The 24,203-nt window shown below is 39.7% G+C and overlaps 3 protein-coding genes across 4 annotated transcripts; 1 reads left to right on the top strand and 2 right to left on the bottom strand.

Moving 5' to 3' along the window:
* Positions 1-9,612, top strand: trpv6 (transient receptor potential cation channel, subfamily V, member 6). The gene is made up of 17 exons (XM_085291826.1): positions 1-89; positions 263-410; positions 506-603; positions 691-813; positions 1,382-1,522; positions 1,684-1,782; positions 5,140-5,315; positions 5,410-5,556; positions 5,663-5,742; positions 5,848-5,983; positions 6,753-6,839; positions 6,934-7,010; positions 7,103-7,268; positions 7,421-7,487; positions 7,586-7,854; positions 7,949-8,055; positions 9,014-9,612. Exons 2-17 carry the CDS (start codon positions 280-282, stop codon positions 9,243-9,245), a joined length of 2,136 nt encoding a protein of 711 aa, XP_085147952.1. The 5' UTR covers positions 1-89; positions 263-279; the 3' UTR covers positions 9,246-9,612.
* On the bottom strand, positions 9,501-14,971 carry LOC146564216 (C-type lectin domain family 6 member A). 2 transcript variants are annotated; one of them, XM_085291825.1, is made up of 7 exons: positions 14,791-14,971; positions 14,444-14,542; positions 11,404-11,511; positions 10,992-11,120; positions 10,481-10,632; positions 10,248-10,345; positions 9,501-9,967 (listed from the first exon to the last, which is right to left on the bottom strand). In XM_085291825.1, the coding sequence occupies exons 1-7, from the start codon at positions 14,879-14,881 to the stop codon at positions 9,838-9,840; spliced, it is 807 nt and encodes a 268-aa protein (XP_085147951.1). In that variant the 5' UTR covers positions 14,882-14,971; the 3' UTR covers positions 9,501-9,837. The 2 variants fall into 2 exon arrangements, with proteins under 2 accessions (XP_085147951.1, XP_085147950.1); XM_085291824.1 differs by lacking the exons at positions 14,444-14,542; positions 14,791-14,971 and adding an exon at positions 11,592-11,786.
* Positions 14,972-17,611: 2,640 nt separating this feature from the next.
* LOC146564215 (gamma-aminobutyric acid receptor-associated protein-like 1) lies at positions 17,612-21,674 on the bottom strand. Its single transcript, XM_085291822.1, has 5 exons — positions 21,479-21,674; positions 20,491-20,580; positions 19,755-19,833; positions 18,809-18,927; positions 17,612-17,999 (listed from the first exon to the last, which is right to left on the bottom strand). Exons 2-5 carry the CDS (start codon positions 20,578-20,580, stop codon positions 17,934-17,936), a joined length of 354 nt encoding a protein of 117 aa, XP_085147948.1. The 5' UTR covers positions 21,479-21,674; the 3' UTR covers positions 17,612-17,933.
* Positions 21,675-24,203: the final 2,529 nt, after the last annotated feature.

Raw genomic sequence — 24,203 nt, 5'->3', positions numbered from 1 at the left:
CATTTTTAAAGGTGGTGTGTCCACTTTTGAGTGTTTCTCTCAGTGTCACCAGAGATTGAGGAGCAGCAGTTTCATTGCTTAAGGGTGAGGTAAGACTGAAAAGATTTACTTTAATTTATTAATAGAAAAAACTACCAAAATGAACAATTTTTTTTTCCACCTGTGGATTTAGACTCCATAGCATTTATTTTTCACCCACTCTACTTTTGTCTTTCTTGAGTTTCTTAAAAAACATTCCTAACTTTTCGTTTCACAATTCTAGTCAAACCTCAGGTGCCAATGTCACCGTCTTTAGCCAGATCTGCTCCGAGCGAGCTCAACCATTGGTGGAGCCAGCTGAAGTTTCGCCTTCAGAACAAAAAAGGATGGAATGAAATGCTGGATGAGACATTTCTGCTCTACACAAAAGGGTAAACTCCTGCTGACGCCACTTTCCAGTACATTCAGTTTTGTTTAAAGTTTTACCATAAATCTGATTTCTTGTTTCTGTCCTTCTGTCCCTCAGTGTGAATGACATTCCTCTCTTCTATGCGGCTAAAAACAACAGTGCTGGTTGCATCAAGAAACTGCTAGGTTGTGCATCCACGAATATCTTTGAGAGAGGTACGACTGAACAAGGAGTTTAAACCTTACATTGCTGCCTTTTTGGTGTGTTTTCCGTGATTTTAGAAGGTGTATCTTCTTGTTCAGGCTCCCTGGGAGAGACGGCCCTTCACGTTGCTGTTATGAACGATAACCTGGATGCTGCTGTGGCTCTGATGGATGGAGCTCCTGACCTCATTAACGAGCCCATGACCTCTGAACTTTTCCAAGGTTGACATGCAGAAATTCATAACTGCAAAACACCAATGCACATCATGCAGACTGAGTGCTGTGTGTAACTATATAGATGTCAAGTTGGCAGCTTTTTGGTCTGCAATTCAAATAATTCAGCTTATTAGCAAAATCTGTGAGATTTTTGATACAGTGGATACAAGGGCATGTAAAAGCCTAACACAACAATTTAAGCAGGTTTTTAAAAAATCTAAGGACCTTAGAAAGTAAGCGAACTGAAGAAACTTAAAGAAACTTAAAGAAGTCTTAGTCACTTTCTTTCTAAGCTCCCTAATATTTTAAAAAATATTTTAATTAGTCAAATCATATCGCTGAGGTTTTGTTTTTTTTTACTTCATTATTTTATTCATCTAACAATAAATCAATAAAGGGCAACAAATTCCAATTATGAGGCCTCATCTGCTGCTTTTGGAGAGCAAACCCTGTCAGGGTTACAGTGGTGGATAAAGCAAAAGCATTAAGTGTAGGTTTTACCAAAGCTGGTGAAACGAAAACCAGTGTGTTGGCAGTGAACTGATGTACACTTTCTCTCTGTGCTCCGCCTCAGGGATTACTCCTCTCCACATTGCTGTGGTGAATCAGAACATCGACCTGGTTCGTCATCTGATTAGTCGCGGTGGTGACGTGTCCACACCTAGAGTCACTGGTCTGTATTTCAGGAAGAGGATAGGAGGACTTATGTACTGTGGTAAGCCAGCATGAGTGAACTTACGTAAAGAAATGTTTCAACCATTAATTACAAGGCCGGTGGCAGGACAATAAAACCCCAAACTGGTCCCAACATATGTGATAAAAACAAGGCAGAGAGAGATTTTGTGCAAAATAACAAAACGCGTGGCTTTTCATCAGGCGAGCACATCCTGTCTTTTGCTGCTTGTGCTGGGAATATGGATATCATCTCCATGGTAATCGATGCAGGCGCCAGCACCAGGATCCAGGATTACAAAGGTATGAGCCCTTGAGTGAGAGAAGATCAAGTATTATTTTACACTGCTAGGAAATTTGACTGTGTGACTGCTTAAGCCACAAAATATTCTGCATCCCATGTGTTATTAGGGTCTTATTTTTAATTTGATTTATCACAGCATTGTCTAAAATTCTCACCACTAAAGGACAAAATCAACCCTGATGGGTTTGCCACTAATTGCAGCTTTCTGGCACTGGTCTTGTAATTTAAACTCAAAGAACCTCAAGAATTACTGTCAGGCTCAAACTAGCAATTTTCTTATCTAACCAACAGCTGAAAATGCAAAAAGAAAAATTGACATCAGCCTGAAAAGGTAAAAGTTTCAGGCTTCTTTTTTGTCAAAGCTAAATTATATTGAGGAGACTGTTCATATCAAAGACACTACTGAGGCATTATACAATACAATACAATACAATAAAACGTTATTTGTATAGCACATTTAAAACCAGAGGTTGCCAAAGTGCTTCACTTAATCCAATAAAACAGTAGTAAAGTACAAAGGCGGATAAGCTAGCAGGTGGGCGGCATTGTTTAAACAAGCATACAAGTACACAAGTACGCAGATAAGGAAGCAAGACTTAACGATAAAAACAATAAAACAATGTAAGTAAAAGAGTAAAAGAGAGGAAAGGGCAGGGCAAGAAAGTACAATTAAAAGGCATGCTCTAGGAGGCCGGGAAGGCTAAGCTAAAAAGGTTTGTTTTCAATCGAGACTTGAAGGTCTGGATCGAGTGAGACGCGTGAATAGTATGAGGGAGGTTATTCCAGAGGTTAGGTGCGGTCACCTCTGGTTTGCAGCCGTGACCTAGGTTGCACCAAAAGTAAGACGATCTCAGTGTTCTACTGGGAGTATTCACGCTAAGGAGATCAATAAGGTAGCTAGGTGCAATATTATTTATGATTTTACAAGTAAGCAGTAGGACTTTGAAATCAATGTGATGTTTAATTGGAAGCCAGTGGAGGCCAGTGAGAATTGGGGTGATAGACTCAAGCCTACGAGTACCAGTTAGAAGGCGAGCCGCGGCGTTATGGACGACTTGCAATCTATGAAGAAGGGCAGAATGAATCCCAGTGTATAGGGAGTCTAACCTGGATGTGACAAAGGCATGGATAAGCTTTTCTAGATCCTCACATGGTAAATATGGCTTGGCCTTAGAAATTAAACGAAGTTGATAGAAACAAGATTTAATAACAGAGGACACATGCTTGTCAAGTTTAAAGGAGCCGTCCTGGTAAACACCCAAATTACTTGCAGAATCGGAAAGATAATCAGCGAAGGGCCCGAGGACACCAGTTAGATGGGCTCTAGGGGTGTGACTGTCAAAGATTACAATTTCTGTTTTCTTGTCATTAAGGGAATTGCTCAGCAGCCAGTCTTTACCCACATAGCAAAATTGGTATGACCCGGATCTGGCCCACACAATGTGCTTACACATGGCCCACATACCGCAAAGAACGACGGCCCTTTGGTGGCCCAGATCAGGTTTGCCAGATGTGGCCCACACATGGGCCAGCACAAGGCCAGTTGCAGACACACTGGTGGTCCTGTGCTGGTCCATGTGTGGACTGCGTCTAGCAAACCTGATCTGGGCCACCGAAGAGCCGTCATTCTTTGCGGTATGTGAGCCATGTGTAAGTTGTGTGCAACCACGGGCCAGTTGTAGACACAGTGCTGGCCCTGTGCTGCCCCAGAACAGTTTTAGCTCTGGCCCCAGATGTCAGCCTAATGTGTACCTTTATCAAGGCATGTAATAACAACATGTGCCGGAACATAATAGTAAATAACATGGGCCCGGTGGCGCCTGTGTCCGGCAGCCTCGCCTCTGTCAGTGCGCCCCAGGGCAGCTGTGGCTACAATGTAGCTTGCTATCGCCAGTGTGTGAATGTGTGTGTGAATGGGTGGATGACTGAATGTAGTGTAAAGCGCTTTGGGGTCCTATGGACTAGAAAAGCGCTATACAAATGCAGGCCATTTACCATTTACCATAACATGAGAAAACTCTGTTCAGACAGTGAATGGACTGATTCTTATATGGCGCTTTTCTAGTCTCCCGGATTACTCAAAGTGCTCTATACAACATGCCACATTCACCCAATCACACATACTTTCTCTTAACTGAGTGCTACCTAACTGCATTCATACACATTCACATTCTTAACATGCAGACTAGATAAGCCAGGGCTGGAACCACTAACCTTCCGATCAGTAGGTAAATTGCTCTACCGCCTGAGCTACAGCCACCCACTGGTGAAGATGAGTAAACCGTCACTAGGTTTTGGATAAAGTGTACACTCACAAACCTGTCAAACCTGCATTTGAAATCTTGGCTACCATAGCAGTATCGTATTGCAACATGGCATTTGGGTCTTCTAACTAAAATAGGAAAATAGGAACATAAATAGTGCCACCATTGCCAGACCTGGCCCACATCTGGTTGACATACACCCTGCCATGACACCGGTCAGTCAGATGTGCCACCTTGATGCCAGATCTGGGCCAGACCTGTTTTCTATGGGCCCGTGCCACATAAACCAAACCACAATTGAGCCAGATATGGCATGCCATCGCATAGACAGTGCCATCTATGCCAGGCCTGGCCCATATCTGGATGACATATGTTTTTACATGCCAGAAGTCAGCCAGCAGTGCCGGCTTGATACCAGATCCGGGCCAGAACTGCTTGCTATGTGGGTAACTTCACTTATACAATCGAAGAAGCGAAGCATTGATGAAGTATCACCCTCAGTCAATTCAAAATAAATTTGAGTGTCATCCGTGTAGCAATGATAAGAGAGTTTGTACTTTTCAATAATATGACCAAGGGGTGACATATATAGAGAAAACAGCATAGGACCCAGCACAGACCCCTGAGGGACACCACAGGTAACAGGGGCAATGGAAGAGGAGTAGGTACCCATGGTGACAGAGAAGGACCTCTCCGATAAGTAGGAATTAAACCAACCAAGGACCATACCTGTAATGCAACCAGATGTTCAAGCCTTATTAAGAGAATGTTATGGTCCAACAGCTCAAAAGCAGAGGACAGGTCCAACAAAACTAAGGCCGCGGGGCACCCAGAGTCAGTAATTAAAAGAAGATCATTGAAGTACCTCGAGAGTATAGGTTAAAAATTAAAAAAACATTTTTAAATGCTAAACTAATTGTTGCCAGTTTTTGCTCACATAGCTAAATGTTTCAGAGTAATGACTGATTTCTGGTTTATGGGGACCTTCAGGAGGTTAACCCAGCTGTGCATATCTGAATATGAGCGTCTTATTAACAATTAATAGCTTTCTCCTGTCTTCTTGTGCCTCCTGCGTACACACTCTCCATACAGGCAACACAGTGCTTCACATTTTGGTCTTGCAGCCCAACAAGAACATTGCCTGCCAGGTCATTGACTTGATTATGGCACGCGATGCAGAGCTGGACCAGCAAGTGCCCCTTGATATGGTTCCCAACTCCCGAGGCCTTACACCTTTTAAGCTGGCTGCAAAAGAGGGAAACACAGTGGTGAGTAGTACCATGGAAGATTCACATGGTGACCCAAACATGAAAGGTGGAACAGATTGTTCCTAATCTCATCCTAACCCCCTGTCTCTTAAAGATATTCCAGCACCTAGTTAACAAAAGGCGTGTAGTCCAGTGGAGTCTGGGCCCTTTGACCTCTCACCTGTATGACCTGTCCGAGATCGACTCGTGGGCCGATAGCATGTCAGTGCTGGAGGTCATTGTGGCCAGCCAGCAGAAAGAGGTACAGAAGAATATGTAGGTAGCATTCAGGAGAAAATGCTAATTGTTATCAGGACGTTAGTTCTGACTCTGAGATTTTTTATATCTCTTCTATTTTTGCTCTCCAGGCAAGGAAGATCCTGGAGGTCACTCCTGTGAGGCAGCTGGTTAGTCTGAAGTGGAACCTGTATGGGAAACATTACTTCAGGTAAGATTTTGTTAGTTTTGTTAAATCTGAACTAAAATACTTGAATTGTACACATGTCTATTGCTGTTTAACACACTGGGTTTCTTCCTCCCTTTTTGTTGTTAGGTTTCTGCTGTTTCTGTATCTCTTGTACATCGGGACTTTCACAATGTGCTGTATGTTTCGCCCCCTAAAGAACGCTCCAGAGAACTACACAACGTCAGATGCAGACAAAACTGTCTGGGTTCAGAAGACGCTCAAGGTGGGCCAGAACTATGAATTATCATAGACATTAGAAAACCTTAAACAGATCTCAACATTTTACTCACTATACTGTTTGAATGAGACACCTAAAGTGAAATTTTTATGTTCAATGTGCTGACTGTTTTTGAACTATCCCAAAAATATAATTAGATTTTTATTACAGCACATTTATTTTAAAGAGTCATATTTCAGATTAACCTTTTGGAAATAAAATATGAACATTTATAAAACTGACTGCCTAGAAGTAACATTAAACCAGCTCTCACGTGTTAGTACTAATTATTATGATCCAAATAGTCGACCGAATCTGCATAATGAGTACTTTGATTTAGTTTTCTACCCTCTTATCTTTGTTTAATTTTTTCAGTTTGTACTTCTATTACATGAGTTTTATGGAGTTGACGTTTTGGGTGTAGATGTTTAGGTCAGTCCCCACTAAAAATTCAGATTCCTCTAATTGAATCCATTATTACCCCCTATTTTCCCAGTCCCCACCTGCACTGGGGCCTGCTACACATTTTAGGAAGGCAACACTTTCATAGCGTGTCACTTCTACTTTGGCAGTTAGTACTTCCTGAACTACAGCACCACCAGAGGTTTTTTTGCCCCAAATTACTTCAGCCATAACTTACGTAAAAATTCAAATACATAAGATCCACTAAATGCATGTGTAAATGCCAAACTTTACACCTACATAAGTTACACTGTCAGACAATAATGAGATTTTAATATTTATAACAGCATCATTTCCTCTTTGTCCACCTCAGGAGAGTTATACAACACATGGGGATAATGTGCGGCTCGCAGGAGAGATTATCAGCGTCATTGGAGCTTTTGTCATCCTTGTGCTGGAGGTGGACATTTAAAATATGCTTTTTGTTTAAAAATATTCAACAGTACATTACTGTGAACTGTTCTGACCTCATGCATCCCCTGTGCTCCTAACAGATCCCAGATATTCTGAGAGTTGGAGCAAAGCGCTACTTTGGCCAGACGGCACTGGGAGGCCCTTTCCATGTTATCCTGTAAGCAAGCACACACACCCTCTGAGAACCCAAGCAAAGCATAATGTTTGGGAACACTGCCTAACCTTGCTGCCGCTCTTGTTTTTGACCAGTATCAGCTATGCCTGCTTGGTGGTGCTGCTGTGCGTGTTCAGAGCCTGTGAGGTGCAGAGGGAGGCCGAGGTGATGGCAGTGTGTTTGGTCCTCGGCTGGTGTAATGTCATGTTCTTCGCCCGTGGCTTCGAAATGCTTGGCCCTTACGTCATCACGATACAGAAGGTGCGGATGGGTTTCTACACGAGCTCCATGAGTAACAAAAACATGAGTTTGCTCTGCTCACACACCTGCTCACACATGTTTTCATTTGTTGTTTTGGTTTTTGAGGTTTTACATTTTCAGACTGAGCTCGCTTGTGTCTCGTTTCCCCCTAGATTATATTTGGAGACCTGACAAAGTTTATGTGGCTGATTTCCATTGTGCTCTTTGCCTTTTCCACCTGTGAGTATATTGTTAGCAATAAAAATAAACACAAATTTTACAAAACATTCTTTAAAGGAGACCTTCCTGCTCTCTTACAAACATTTTTTTCTTCTCAGCCCTCTGGATAGTCTACATGACTCAGGAGGTAGATTCCCTTCCTGCGTATCGCTCATATCCCATCAGCCTCTTCTCCCAATTTGAGCTCAGCGTTGGCCTCATCGATCTGCCTGTGGACCACACCATCCCTATACCTGCGATTGTCCATGTGTTGCACTGCACCTCCTCTCTGGTTTCCCACATCCTTCTGCTAAATCTGCTCACCGCCATGATGAGTGACACACAATGGAGGGTGGGCCAGGAGAGAGATGAGCTCTGGAGGACTCAGGTAACAGGGTTATTACACACACATGTGTAATCACCTCTTCAGCGTGCGTTAAGCATTGCTGTGTCATGTTTACAGCTGTAATGTTGTTATTCAGGTGGTGGCCACGACGCTCATGCTGGAGAGGAGGCTTCCTCGCTGTCTCTGGCCTCGACTTGGGGTCTGTGGGCTGAACTATGGCCTGAAAGAGTGCTGGTATCTCAGGTAAGATGCAACCTTGTGTCAGGAACAGACGAAAACCCACAGAAATCACCTAACACAGCAGAAAGGGATGTTATCTTTAAAAATAAAGTCAAACAGGAAGTTTGTACAGAAACGACAGCCACAGCTCATGTCACGCTATAAAATGCTCAATTCTTTTTTTTTATTGTAGTTTTTATATTACTTTCACACCTCCTAAGGCTACACTGCATGTTTTTCTTAGTCGATTCTTTTCATTTTTGCGTCCGTCTCATCAAGGTTAAAGAGGAAAAACATTCAGCCTGGCTAACAAAAGCTGCCTTTCAGTACAAATCAATTCAGTCTATTTCTCAACACATCAAATATTCCTTTGGTTGTGTTTTTTCTTATTTTATCTCAACTGGTGAATGCTCATATGAAAGAAAACATGAAACAAAAGCCAAAAGCTTGAAATTCGAAGTGCTGTAACTCAGTTTTATAAGTTCTTTCTACTCTTGACATACAACTTTGAATGCAAGCCCTTGTTTGAGCACAAGCTCCTGTTTGTGAGGGCCAACCAATCAGAAGACAGGTAGTTTAAAGTGAATTGGACAAATATGAGTTGCTCCAAGCCAGTATAAGACTAATAAGGATCATTTTGAACTGCAAGTTATGGAAAGCTAGTGTAGACAGGGAAAATGTGCATAATACACCCTTTTAAGTGTAATAGTAGGTTATATATGTATAAGTAGGGGGAAAAATATAGTATTAGTAATACGATAAGAATGGTGCTTCTCACTGCAGGCACAGCATTACTCATGGGTGAAGTCCATCAAAGGCTTTCATTTAGTGTCAGTGGGCAAAACTGTTTTCCTTCTGTAAGTGAATAAGCTTTTTGTTTTGTAGGTGGGGCCCCCAAAAAAAAACGGAAACTAAAAAGAAGAGTGTAACATAATTAATTTTGAAACATGCGTGACTTTTTCTTTATTCGTCTTCTTTGCAGGGTTGAGGAAAGAAATGACTCCATGATGCAAAAGATGCGGCGTTACGTAAACGTCTTCTCCAAAGAGGATGAAAAGGAAACGGAGGGAGATGAAAATTCTGACTTCAAGGGAACCTTGAAGCTGAGACTTAAAAACAAAGGAGGATGGTGGGAGCTGGTTCGACACAGCGCTTTAGGTTTGGAGATGGAACAGGATGAGCCAGAGGAGGAACAGAGCATTAAATATGTTTAGAGAGAGATGCCATCTAACCCAGAAGTTCCTTCCTATCATCAACTTTGAGTCATATACATATTAAGTAGATGTAAAGAATTGCTGAATTTCAGTGACCTTGGGGTGAAAGAACCACACTATCTTGATTTTTCAACATAGTAAACAGTGCAATTATTTCCGCAGTATTATGCCATAGAACAGACTGTGATTTTTATAGAAATATGAAAGATGTCTAGCAGGAATATATGCTAAAAAAAAACAACATAGAGATTCATCTTATCATGTAGGTAATGAGTAATTTTATATGAGAATAAAACTTTCTTAAAACAGTTTCACTGTCACTTCATTTGTAAAGCAGACAGCAGATAATAAAATCATACAAAACAAAGGAGCAAGGCACTTACAAAGCTTTACAATCAAATATTAGAGCAGAAATTATTCCACACTAAGCTGCAAGAAAATCTACTGTAAATAAACTGCTAAGTGTCAGACTTAGCAACTGTTATCTAAAAAGCTTGTTTATATTTCTTTGCTGGATACTGGAAAGAGATGTCTTGGCATGTTATTGTTGAATTTGATGCTTGCTGGCGGAACAGATTTGCTCGCGGTTCTTTTACAAGAGCTGCAGCTGACAGATGAAGTAAGTGGCGACGTTGCAGGGAGCTCTAATCCAGTTTCTGGCAGATGGGCCTGTGCTCTCTAGGATCCCACAATTCCCAGTTCTTGGATCTTCTGCCCAATAGCTGCAAAACAAAAGAAAGAGTCATTAACTATTATTCTGCAATCTATATCTGGATTTTTTCTTTGTTTGAACAAAGTGTCCACTTTATTAGGTACACTTGTAATTCAATTTGCCAGCTGTGCAATAAATGTTTTATTTTATAAGCTTATTAACACATGTACAAACACCAATATGCACAGTGCAATAGTGGCAACCCTGATCTAAACCACAAACAACTATGTCTAAACTAGTCAATTGTCTGTTTTAATAACTATTTATAGAATCATTTATAGAATAAAGACCTCTCTTGCAGCTTTGTGCTGTCAACCCAGGTCCATTCAGTGCCTTTTTTAATGGTGCCGATCCAGTATTGGAGATTCCCTTTCTGTGTCAGAAAGTCCTAAAAGAAAAAACACCATTGATGCGTAACTATTAGCAATTATTACCACTTCATAAACTGCTTGCTTGTAATATATAAGCATATAGTTAATAACTCAAGGAAGGAAGAGAGCGGCATAAAAGTTATCAGATTCACCTGAACTTCTTTGCTTGTAATAACAGCCAGAGATCCCCCTCTGGAGGTGCAGTTCTGCTCGCTCTGGTGCCACTTCAGTCTAAAAGTCGACAGGAAAAAGCACGATCGGCCAAAGGTCATCCACCCATCACCACACAGCCGGCAGCCATGATCTGGAAGCAGAGAGAACAGGAAAAGCTTATTTAAAAAACAGGTTAATGAAAAAGTAAAAAGCTGTTAATCAGACCTGAAGCTTCCCACACTCTTTTTTTCCTTTGCATATTCAAGGGTTTTGCTTGTGATTTAATTTTCATCATATTTTCATCTTTATGCATGTATTTTTTCAGTTGCACAGAAATCTAAAAGAGTCTCAATTTTTCCTGTTCTATAAACAAAAAAAGAAGCCAAAGAAGAACACGAATTTGAGTCGAGACTTGTTTAAAAACTAATTTGAATCATTATGAAAGCAGAACTATAGCTAAAAACAAGGTGATTGAGAAAGAATCCCCCCCCACTTTTTGTGCCTGCTCACGTTTAATGTGAATAGCTGGGAACTGGGCCTGGCAGTTCTCGAAGGAGCATCCTGGAGCAAACGCAGGTACTGCTTCTTTAGCTGTTGCACTTTCCTCTACCACCGGGCAGACTGTGGGTCCAGTTTGCACTAGAAATCAGAGCACAATGGGAGGAGATTTGAGAGAAGGAATAATGCCCTGAGGCTGCAGCAAAGCAATAAGCAATAGTTTTACTCCTTTGTTATGCACTGCTATGAGAAATAGAATTTTAAAAATCCATAGCTGAAAACAACTGTGCACCATTTTGATCCTGCTCTGCCAGGACCTTCAGTCTTACGTAATCTGCTTTGGTGTTATAAACATGGTGGTGCCAGGAAGGGTTTGTTATCACAGCGCTGACATGAATTCAGATCCATGGCTGCAGCTACTCACGTTTCAGGCTGAGGATAATGACAACCACCAGAAGGACGATGCACATTAAGGTGAGGAATAAGCACACTCCACGGTACAGACGCACATTTCCTCCAGTCGGTTCTTTGCCTGAGGAAGACGACATCAGATAAATGTTAATGAGCACAACAAAGACCGCCATGAAGCCTGCAAAAGCTGCAGCTTCCTACCTTTCTTCCCCTCCAGTTCAACCGATAATTTGGGTTGCAAGTTTTCATCAGCCTCATCTTTCTTATCCTCACCGTAACTGCGGCAGAATTTAATATACATGGAGAAAAACGTCCTGGTATTTGAGAGAAAGCTTGTTTGCTCTGTTGTGCTCCGTCTTCTCTGCTGACTCAAGACTGGCTGCAACAGTGCAGTTATAGGACGCCCCCTTTGTCTCATCACCATAGCAACTTGACCTTCATAGATTCCTAAGTTATTCATGGAGCACAGTGCCTGGCTTGTCCTTGAATGACCCAAACTTTAAACTCTCTTCCTGTCTCTCTCATTTTAAACATTAGTCTGTGTGTGTGACAAAGTTCTGAGAAAAACACAGACACAGCAGACTTTCTCCTTCAAAACAGCAGATAACTAATTTCAGATCAGTATTTATGTCTAATGCTTTGGAGATACGGAGGATGCACACGTCACTGATGCAGATTTAAAACATTAGTCTGTAAATATCATGTTATAGTACAAGGTTTTGCAAAGAAAGAGGACGTGGGTGACGACTTAATGAAGCACAAGAGAGCAAGACTTGTTTGTTTGTACCTCAGCAATGTAATAAAAATATCTTCCATTAATCTAATTAACAACATATTCTTGTAAACAAAACCATTATTTGATTTCACCAAATTGCAAAAAAGAACATGACTCGTGCTGTGATAGCTTTAATTGGCTTTGTTGCCTTTTTGCGGGTTAGTGATCATAAAAAAGTTAGACACATTGCTGTGCCATGTTGTCATGCCGTCTTATGTACTTATTTATTTATTTATTTATGCAGCTGTTGTTGTTGTCTTAACGACTAAACTGACTCACTACAACAATAAAGAACGATGGAAGTTCAACACAAAGGCCAAACTACAACAGGTTGTGAGTAATGTGGTTAGAGGGAAGTTTAGTTAAAATTGTTCTTTGTAAAGACACACAACAGACAGACTTCCTGTCAGACCGTTTTGCCTTCAGGCTGTGGGCGAATTTTTATTCGCACTGGATTACATTAACAGCACAGCAACCTCAAACTACATGTGGTCTTATCATAATGGTTGCACGCAAATTGGATTAAAATGATGTAACAGATGAAGGAAAAACTCATGAACTAAGCTTAATTAACCAACATAAATTATAGCAGTAGCATTTCATAACAAAGCCCAGATCTTACAGAGTAATTTTACACAATTATGTAAGTAATTCTTCTGGACTTAGGATGTAATTTGATTAACTAAACATACTTACTTTTAGTGATACTTAGCATTTACAGTTGACATACGTGAAATTTAATTACTATAGGTATTCTGGACAGTTTCCAGTATATACCTACAAAGAGAAGAGTAAAGAGAAACTATTATTTTATTTTATTTAATATAATATAGTAATATAATATATATTTATAATGTAGTAAGGGAGGTTCAGACCCTTGACGATACAGCCAGTACCTTTGATACTAACGTGTAGATAGAAGGTAATTATTAGTAAAATATTCTATATCACATTTTACTCTATAAGAGACATGAAAATTAATGCTAAACAAATGATTAATAAAGAAAATATTTTTGTAATTAATTGATTATATGATAACATAAATGATTATACAATTAAAAAACTAAACAAGAAGAGGGCACAATAAGTTTTTCTCTAAAGTATCCCAAAGTACACACTAAATGAAAAACATTTTTTTCACCCTTCTTCTCTTCTCTCCATTAAAACAGAAAATCCTGAATCCCATGTTCTGCTGAGCCTGCTTAAAAGCATTTTTAGATACTAAAAATTGCACAATTTCCATGTGATTTAGACGAATTAAACCGAAAGCGCATGACAATAACACCATAAGTTGCGAAATCATGAAACGCCACCAATATATCTAGTTCTATTTTCCTGTATATTACTCTTTAATGGTAAGATTATTGATTATGTTAAGTAACAGTTTTATTAGCAGTGGCAGCTGTATTAATACTGCTTCTAATTATAAGACAGCAATATTTCAGAGTACCTTATATTTCAGGTAAACTTACATTGTTACTCCGCAGTGATTTTCATTTTTCTACTTTTTAACACAAATTATTTTTTATATATATTGCAATATCTCCAGACATTAGTAAAAACACATTTTCTTGATGCATATCATTAGCATTATAAATGCATGGGAAAAACTGAGGGAGCTTTTTATGCCGAAACAATTTACTTAGGACAAAATGGTCAATAAATTCATTTGTTTTGAAAAGCAACAAATAATGTATCACGTCAAAGATCATTGTCTTAATAAAGACAAGAAATCTGCCTCTACATTGTAAGTTTTAGTGTAAAACAAGAAAACATCAACAATAAATCACTAAAAATAAAAAGACGGTCACAGCCCTAAATACTACAAACTGAAACATTTAATACCATATATCAAATATTCAGTACTATATTTATTTGATAATCCTACAAAAACATTAAAAAATAGTATTATACAGACTCTACAGTAAATTCTACAAAGATTTAAACATGCGCAATTTCACTGCAATGGTTACTATTATACACATTTTACTGTAACTGGTGATGCGGTTTGAAGATTACCAAAAAAAACCCACTTCTGCTTTTTTTTTTCTTTTCTCTTTGGCTGAATCGTTTTTTGTGAGAAACCAAAATATTTACTGCTTTAATTTATCTCCCAGATGGTAGATTATAAAGACAAAAAACACATTTATTATTATTCTGTATAATAATGATACTAAATCCTGTGTTTTACCTAAAGCACGTACTGAAAAAAGAAAGAACGAGCCGAAACTGGGCAACCAACCAGCTGAAGACACAAATATTTTGTGTAAAACTGTACCCAGTATTTGTTTTCGTGAACCAGCCGCAGAGAAAGCTTCTGAATAGACATCCTCAGATGAAATTTGCAGTTTGGCGTAGTGGTCTTGTTCTGCTTCCTCTAAAGATAAAAATACAGATGGACACATTTTAGCAAGAGAAATGAACCAACTGTGGTCGGCTTTCAAATAATCTGGATTTTCTAAAGTAAACTTTTTTAAAAATCTCAAAACTTTAAGGATTTTCTTTTTATTAAACAAGTTTTGAATCTTTTGCACAGTTTACTTACTTTACATAACATTTGCATGACTTGTATACATAATTTTAATTTAGACTTTGGTACAATGTAAACAGCTTCTTTTTTTTTACCTTCTTTTTTCACCTCCAGCATCGGTTCGCTCGGTCCTTCATCCCCTTCTTTGGCTTTTTCCGTCTCTTTGGGGATCTCTTGCATCTCCATGGCTCCCCTCTTCTTGTTTTCTCACAGTTTCGATTTTGCTGGAGCTTTTCAGACCTGCCTAGTCAACTGACAATGAGCTTATGTAACTTGTCATGCAGTTGCACAGACACTAAGTGACTTAGACTTGAACTTGGACTTAGACCTTTTATTGTCATTGTACAGTTGCTTGCACAATGGAATTACGTAACAAGACCACAAGGTTTAAAAGTAAAAGACAATATAGAAGAAGAAAAAAATATATAGGAACACTATGTACACTAGAATATAACAAATAATAAAAAAGGGTGGATGGAAACTGCACATCTGCCAAAATATTGCACAAAAAAGACATTTTACATTAAATGGAGAGACATCTAGAGCTGGTAATGGAGTCCAGAATGGAGAGTGGACACCTTCTCTGCAGTTTTGATGACCAATAAGGAGAGAGGGTCTGGATGACCCTCTCTCCTTATTGGCTGTTGTGCAACCAACGTACCACACAGGGATGGCGTGCACCAGCACACTCTCGATTGTGGCACGATAGAAGGACACTAGGAGGTCAGTCTGCAGCCTGTTGCATCTCAGAACCCTCAATAAATGGAGGAGCTGCTGAGCTTTCTTCATTCAGGCTGATGTATTTGTAGTCCAGGACAGGTCCTCAGAAATGTGGGTACCGAGGAACTTGAAGGAGGACAACCTCTCCATGTAGTCACCTTTTATGGAGAGGGGACAGGTGGTTTCCCTGTGTTTAGGGTTATTGTGGTCACACCATTCTGTCAGACCCTGGACCTCTGTCTGTGTTGTCAACGTTGGTGATGATTCTCATCAGGGTGGTGTCATCTGCAAATTTGATGATGATGTTGCGGGGTTGCGGGGGGTGCAGTCACTGGTGTAGATGGTGTATGGGAGAGGACTCAGCACACATCTCTATGGTGAGCCAGTGCTGAGTGACAGGGAGGACGATCTGATGACAGATTGTGATAAAGTTTTTGATCCATGCACATGTAGCGGGGGGAGGAGTCTAAGTTTACCAGCTTGGCTATAAGGATGTCTGGGATGATGGTATTGAAAACCGAGCTGAAATCAATGAAGAGACTTCCTTACTGAAGTCCCAAGATTCTAAGCAGAGTTTAGGGCAGTGGAAACAGCATCCTCTGTGGACCTGCGAGGGCCAAAGCTGAGTGGGCGGCAGTCCTTTATGTGCTTTAGGACCAGCTTCTCAAAACACTTTGCAACCACTGGTGTCAGTGTGATGGGTCTGTAGTCATTGAGGCCACTGATGATGGTGGACTTGGGGACTGGTACTATTGTCGCTGATTTCAGGCAGTGAGGGACAGTGGCATGTAACAGGGAGAGGCTGAATAGTCTGGTGAACACAGGAGCCAGCTGGTCAGCTCAGACTTTGAAGACACTCCCAGGTATTCCGTCAGGGCCAGCGGCTTTTCTCTGATCAACTGCTTTGAACACATTGTAAACCTGGTGTTCTTGGGGAGTAAATGTGTGTGGGCTGTGCTCAAAGGCGGCTATGGGCAGGGTGGTGTGAATGGTAGGGGTGTTTACAGTTCTCTCAAAGCAGGCTAAGAAGTGGTTAAGTTCCTCTGCTAATGAGATGTCTATTTTATCTGTATTTGCCCTATTGCCTTTGTAGTTTGTGGTGTGTTTCAGGCACTCCCATACCTTCTTAGAGTTGTTATCTGAGAAGCGATCCGATAGTTTATTTAAATAGTCAAGTTTTGCTGCTCTGATGCTTTTTTTAAGGTCTGCTCTTTCTCTGCTCTACATATCCTGGTCCCCAGATTGGTATGCAGAGTTGCGTGCCTTTAATAATGCCTGAACCTTACTTGTCATCCAGGGTTTATGGCTGTGGTCTACCCGTACCCGCTTTTACATGGTGACAGTGTCCATGCAGTGCTTGATGTAACCTAGCACTGCAGCAGTGCGAGTCTCTAGGTCGACATGTTCGAAGACACTCCACTCTGTGAAGGCAAAACAGTCCTGCAGCTGAGCCAGAGCTTCCTAAAAAAGGTGTTGATAGTTTGGTTGGTGCCCTTTGTCCTTTTCCTGAGTGGTGTGTATGCCAGGACAATGAGCAGAGAGAGGTGGTCAGACATGCTCAGGTGGGGGAGGGGAACAGATCTGTAGGCTTGGTTAATAATTGAGTAAACATGGTCCAAAGTTTTGTTCCCTCTCGTAGGGCATTTCACATGTTGAACAAATTTAGGCAGCACAGTTCTTAAGCATGCTTTGTTGATGTCCCCGCAACAATGTGTACTCCTCTGGACACGCCCGTTGCTGTTCGGAGATTGACTCATGCAGGATGCAGGTAGACAAGCGCTGATCTAACATTAGCGTCTGGTGGTATGTAGACTGCTGTTTTTTTTATATATATATATATATATATATATATATATATATATATATACATACACACACACACACACATATTATTATTATTATAAATACTAATAATATTCACTTTATTGATCCCCGTGGGGATTACTCTCTCTGCATTTAACCCATTCACTTAGTGAAGCAGTGGGCAGCCACCAATCAGGCGCCTGGGGAGCAATGTGTAGGGACGGTACCTTGCTCAGGGGTACTTCACGTTAGCCGTTCAGTGGCAAACAAATAAGGAAAGAACGCACACAATGGATGGCTTTTTTTTTTTCCACAAAAGTTTATGATAATTTACAAAAACAAAAGTACTATTTGCATTAAATACAGGTAAGTGAGGAAAAAAAGAGCTCTCTCAACATAATTGCAATAAGTTCCACTTCTTACAAAGAATTCGTGCTTTCAAACCTTCCTGTGTTTTTGTTTACTGAGTAAGGAAATCAACATGACTTACCCATCCTTCTCCCCTTAAAATACTGTCGAAAGTTAAAACCATGCCAGCACCACATTGTTTTATACAAAGCTTTTCTTCCACCATGCACAGTAGTTACTTATCAAAGCTACTATTATAGAGAATAAAAGGTGGATGTGAAGCATTTCGAAACAGCCCCAATTCTTTCTTCAGCCCATATCACTCTTCTCATTTGCTCTCTTGCTTGCTTGAGTCTTTCGTTCGTCCTCATGCACCGTACACGCTCTCATTACTGTAGGTCATGTAGAGAAACAGGTCCTCTTCATGGTGCTCCTGAACACATTAAAATAGCAGGGAATAATCCACAAATGAGCATGAAAAGTTTGTGAACTTGGAGACACACAACAACAATGAAAAACAGAAGTTTATTTTGGATGTGAAATAAAACAAGTCAGCAATTTATCTAACTTCCTTCTCTGACGAAGTGTAAAAAGAATGGGAAAAAAATGTGTCTTCATTTACACGTTACCTTTAGAGCTAATCAAACCCTCAACTGTATCAAGATGTTCACTTCTCTTTTCTATATATTCTGATTTTGGCATCACTTTTCGGATGATAAAATATCACTTAGCTCATCCTTACTTCTGTTTACTTTCTGTTAGGCGCGTATTAATAGGATTAGAAAAAGCGAAGTAACACTGCTGCCTAAGCAGATCTGCCAAAAGAGTTTCAGAATGTGAAGACAAATTCAGTATGTTATGCCCAGAGCAGCAACTTTTTAAAGCTTTTTCCTACTTTTTAAGCCACTTAACATGGACCTTCAAATTATTCAAGCATTAAAAAGGCACCGAACTCAAGGGATGAACCAGTGTTGTGTCTATACATACCAGACAAATTAGCAGAGAACCAATTTTAATTTCTTTAGTTGGATCTATTAAAAACATTCCCGGTTTGTGCCTGTTTCAATACATTTCTGCACCTATTTTCCATTTTCCTAGAAAAATATAAAGAAATGAGGGGCTACTCAAGACTATTCCACAGTGTAGTGTTTTTTGCATTTTTTGTTTTGGAAAAGGAAAGCAATCTCTAAATGTGGATAACTGTTGTTGTGAGTCTGTGCGTGCGTGCACTGAAATGTTTACCTCATATACTGCAGAAAGAGGGGAGCTGGATGGGGGAAGAGAGTTGTTGACAAAGAAGAAGAGCGCCTCCTCTGGTCTCAAAGACACACGCTGACGGATTAGGAAGCACAACTGGCCGACTAAAAAAAGGGGAAGGAGATAAAGGAGTGGATGGTCAGTGTATAGCAGACACAGGAGTTTCACTTCATGTAAGATGAGAAAGGAGGAAAAAACTGATCATGACAAGTCACAGATCAGTCTGTGACTCAACCAGTTACCGTAAAACAAAACTTCTGTAAAGTTAAGAGAACTACCAATAGATTAAAGAGACCAATAAAGGAGAACTGGAGAGCTCTCTGTAATTTTACCGAGTTATTATCAAACAAACCTATGATTCCCAAAGTGTGGCTGGTGCCCCCTGGTTGACAGGGAAGGTACTGCGAGAGGGTTGCAGTAATAGCAGAATTTCGTTTGAAATTATGAGTATGTACAGTTACATATATATGTAAATAGTACTTTTTATTCACTTTTGATTTACATAAAAATGCATTAAAACTGGTAATGGGAGGTGGTTAGTTTTGTTTTAATCAAAGTGAATGGCCTCCTGCTGTGCTGCTCCTCCACTGACACTTGAAAATCTCTAAATATGTTTAAAAAGATGCCCGCAAAAGCTTTTAACTTATTAGGGACATCCTGTCTGGTCCAAAAGCTTTGGAAAGTACATCATAGGAGATACGGTTGGCTTGTGTGGATAGAGCAGATATTTGCTGTTTAGTCCTGTGTTGGCTGATCACCAAAACCAGAAGAGCAAAGTTGACACTGGCTTAAAGTAATTTGAAAACAGCTTTGACATTGCATAGTTTGTCAGGCCCTGTTAAAATATAACACGTCCTGCTTACAAATACTCTTCAATCATTCACTTTTTAATTTTTCCTTTGGTTTCAAAATATCTGTAATGTCGTTTCACCTGTTAAATCGGAGGGTACTAAGTATTTCTTCTTGTCCAGTTCAGGAGCTCGTGACCTCGGGGACCTCTCAACAATGATCTGCAAAAACACACCCCGAAACAAAAAGCAATCATTAACAAACAAAGGCACAGAGAACAAGTACCTGAATATAAACAAGAAAAAAATCATTTATCATTTATATATATATATATATAAAACAGCAGTCTACATACCACCAATTAAAATGAGTCTTAAAGAATAATAATGTTGTTGTCATTTTTTTTTTATTACAAACCTATGAAGTAGATCTATTACACTTTTATTTGCTTTCTGTCACATATATACTGTTACAATGGTGGGTGCTCACATTAAACATGGCCAAAGTTCCAAATATTGAGGTCAGCAGATGTCCAAATAATCCCTGAGAGGCAAAAGTGCCACTTTAAAGTGCCAGCCAATCAGATGAAAGTTGTCTTAAAGGGAGAGTGGCTACAACAGTTGCTTTAGAGAGATGATGAACTGAGGTCCAGTAGAAGACAAACAAAGATCTTTTTTTAACCGAAGATACTCTAATAGAGCCCAAGAATTTAAAAAAAAAAAAATGCTTAAAATGACCATAGAAAGTCCACCTTAAATTAGCTGTGCATAATTTTCAAGAGTAAATTGCTAAACTTGTTAAGGCACTTTGTTGTCCGTGTATAAATTTATAAAAATTAATCAAGTCTACTGGGAAAAAGTCACTGTTGTTGTACTCACCGGTATCTTGTCGGGATGCTTGGCCCGAACTCTCTCTCCCTCTGCTCTCCTCACTTCTAGTGGTACTGAGCGCTGGTACTGACTGCCCATCTGAAACCATACACAGGGAAACATGAAGTTTCTCACAATAGCTATATTTATGCAGTAGACAAAGGAGAAAGCACACTGGTGGACTGACTTCAGTGCCCAGTGCATTCAGTTAACAAGTGATGATGACAGCTGGAAGAGTGCATCATTGTTTAATATCAATCCATCTTTAGGTCAAGAGTTTTGCAAAGGTCGTATTAGGAATTGTGGACATTATGGACATTGTGTACATTGCATATTTTTGTAAGCAGGGTTAGAGTTTTCCATTAAAATAAAAACAACACAAAATTGTACCTTAAATCTATCTGTCAACAGCACAATACCCATTGCCGTTTTTGGAACGGGAAATGTATTTTTATTTTTGTCAAACTTTGCAGACCTCACAGTCAGCTCTGCAAAGTTATGATGGGCTAATTTTTTATTTTATTTTGATTAGATTTATTTTTAGGAAACAAAACAATATTTACATGTTCATTAACTCTACTAAAACAGGGCACGACCATGACAATTAGACTTAAAACGCATTTTAGGTTCAGTCAGGTTGCTCCTGATGGACAAAAATAATGTATGACATTTCCTTGACTGATTTTTATCAGTGTAGAGATTGTGCAGATTGTACAGATGTACCGTTGTGATCATGGTTACACCCGTTTGTGGGTTCACGTAGGTTGGGGTCATTATGAAGTTAGGCCACGTCATTTCTCACAACAGCACCGGACTAAGCTCGCTTCCCGTATGTTAAGCAACCATAAAACAACCAAACCCTTAAAATCATTCAAGTCCAAGTGCCTCCAAGTCTAGCATGTAAAGGCCGATCGTAATTACAGTGAGAGAAATCCGATACGATGCTATGTAATGCTAGTAACGGCAGCTAACGTATCAAGACTGACTGCTCACATACCTTTAAAACAAGTTTTAGTCAAAACAGGTCAGAAAAAAAGATATACTCCAGTGATGCTCTGGGCTTTCAAATTTCCCCCCCAAAAATAACCAGAATTCTTTTTAAATGCTAATAAAAAAACGCACGATCACGCACGAGACGGCTATCGCTGTCAAAGATGTCGACCGCTCTACTTATTCTGTTCAACGAAAACAACAACAAACACTTTAAACCCCGCCCACTGTAAACTTAGCCAATCGGGGACGAGCAAGTAGATTGACAGCGGAAAGCACGGAATCTATTGGGTGGATTTCTCGATCCGTGACCAGTTGTCACCGCCTCATATTCCTTGAGTGACGGCAGACATAACCAATATGTGGCTGTATGTGAGATTGCACTTGAGCCATGCCCCACACCCATGATCGCACACAGTCTGGCTACGTGCACAGCGTGATTTTTTTTCTTTATCTGAACTGTTCATTTTGTTCTAGAAACAGCTCCTGCAGACGCATGCCAGCAGTTTAATGCAAGTGAACTCTTACTGTGTACGTGCAAAATTACGTTTTTGTTTACAAAAAACAACATTGATTGAAAGAACTCCAAGCGTGTTGTACAATGTTCAAATACGTGTTGTACATTGTTTTGTTATGTTTTATGCTGCTGTATGTACATCTTGGATATGTCCTGTAGATTTTGCATTATATGAGTCCACTCTCCTGCATGCAGGGCCCAATTTCAAAAACATACAATGCACAAAAAATACACCACATAAAGATTAAGATTGCAAGATCGATTACTTAATGCAGTGTATCAGGTATGGAAACTTTGTTTGCTGGATTGTGGATTTTTTTATAATAGCTCTAGACAGTTGCATTTCCCAATACGAATCCACAGAAGTTTAGTTTAGGCATGTTTATAAACCATGCAATTATTCTCATAATTATAACTAGGGAGGTGAGGTTAACATTTTCTGCTGCTCGCCTTCTCTATTTATGTTTTCCGTGTGGCACATTCTGCCTTTTTAAGTGTATTAAAGTTGAAACGTTAACATTTTTGTTTTGTTAAAACTCACGCAACTCAATGTCTGGCTTTAGCTAGTTGTGTAAATTGCTATCATAAGTTATACATTGTTACTGATAATGCAAACTAAAGAAGTTTTAAATGTTTATTGACTGCTGTGAAGGGAATGAATGGCTGTACTCACGTTTAACCATAAAGTAAACACAATTCAACATTAACCCAGCATGAAAACTTTACCTTGGGCGACATATATATTTTAAGAAGCTTATCACTCCTGGGAAAATAAAAGAAAGCTGCATTTTATGCAAGCTTTTATAATAAGGTGACAGACACAACTGCTCTTGTCTAAGTCTCTTATGGTGAATCAGCCCATAAAAGCAAGGAGTTTTGTGTCATTCAACTGGAACATCATCATCTGTAGGCAGCTCTCATACCAGACACGTAACCAGTTGCTGTAAATCTCCACTGTCTGCAAAAAGCAAAAATACAAGATAAATGAGATAACGGAAGGAAAACTGTGATAAGACTGAAAAGATGACGACACAAAACTGTCTAACAGGATGAAACAACTGGTAATGAGAGATTTCCTTGTGATGCAGATCCAGTGCTTCTGATATTCTGTGGGAGGCATTCTGCAGAGATTTGGGCCACCCTTGCATCTAATCTGCATTCAAAGTCCACCCTTAAACGAGACCAGAGACTCAATACTTTAGCAGATGATTTCATTACTCGAGTAATTCAGAAGAGAAGAAAATGAAAGAAAAAGAGATTTATCAACAAGACGTCGAAGATATTCAGACTACTTTCTATTTAACTTTTATCTTGGTATTTTTTGTGAAAAGAGAGCATTGCTGTACCCAGGGGTGCCTCCAAGTGGGGGACCGCGGGGAGGGGGGGGCCCAATTTGCTTTTCTTTCTCTCTTTTTTGTCGTATTTTTCAAGTAACCTATATTTGACAACAGCATAATAAAACTTGTAATTCCGCTTTTAGCGTGCCACCCGAATCCTTTTAGTGGCCCCCATATGGCCACACCTTTGGAAAAATCTGAAGGAGCCCCTTTCTTTACCTTCTCAAGAAGTTTTAGTTTTAATTGTTGCCTCTGCAATACTGCGTGTTGTTTTCTTGACAATATTCTGGTCCGAAACAGCATGCACATGTTCAGGTCAGATAACAGAAAACAGGAAAGATGAAATATGCAAAGGTTAATCGTGATAACAGTGTATGAAATAAGAATCAGCACAATTTTAAAATATACATTCCTCTACCAATTTTTTTTCTTAATTTTCTTCTTTTAGCAGCAAACAATTTTACATCAATTTTCTATATTGTTCTATAAGCATTAATATACAATCCTAAAATATGAGACCTACTACCTACCACCAAGACATTTTCCTGTGAAGTCATATGACCCGTGACATGTCCCTCTTAGATTGACCAGATGCTGCCAAAACCACTCCTTGTCCATGAATGGACCGGGGAAACCCTGGGATGACTTAGCATGCTGATGTGTGGCTGTTTATCCCAATTTAGGTGAAGTGAATCAGAGAATGGAAAGATATCTTAGATAGTTTGAACTTGTTTCGTAGTATAGGGCCCAGTTTAACTGGGGATCCTCTTTTGTGTTTACATACTTCCTGAGTTCCAGTTATTTCTGTACACAGATTCATCATTTCCCACTAACAGCAACAAATTACGTCATAAAATTTATGAGATTAAAGACATTGC

The sequence above is a fragment of the Mchenga conophoros genome, linkage group LG11, assembly GCF_057382185.1.
Source record: "Mchenga conophoros isolate Kocher_MC1m ecotype Shallow Benthic linkage group LG11, M_conophoros_male_GT1.1, whole genome shotgun sequence".
NCBI classification, from domain to species: Eukaryota; Metazoa; Chordata; class Actinopteri; order Cichliformes; family Cichlidae; genus Mchenga; species Mchenga conophoros.
Note: the sequence above shows the minus strand (reverse complement) of the source record. Positions and strands in the feature narration are given on the sequence as shown.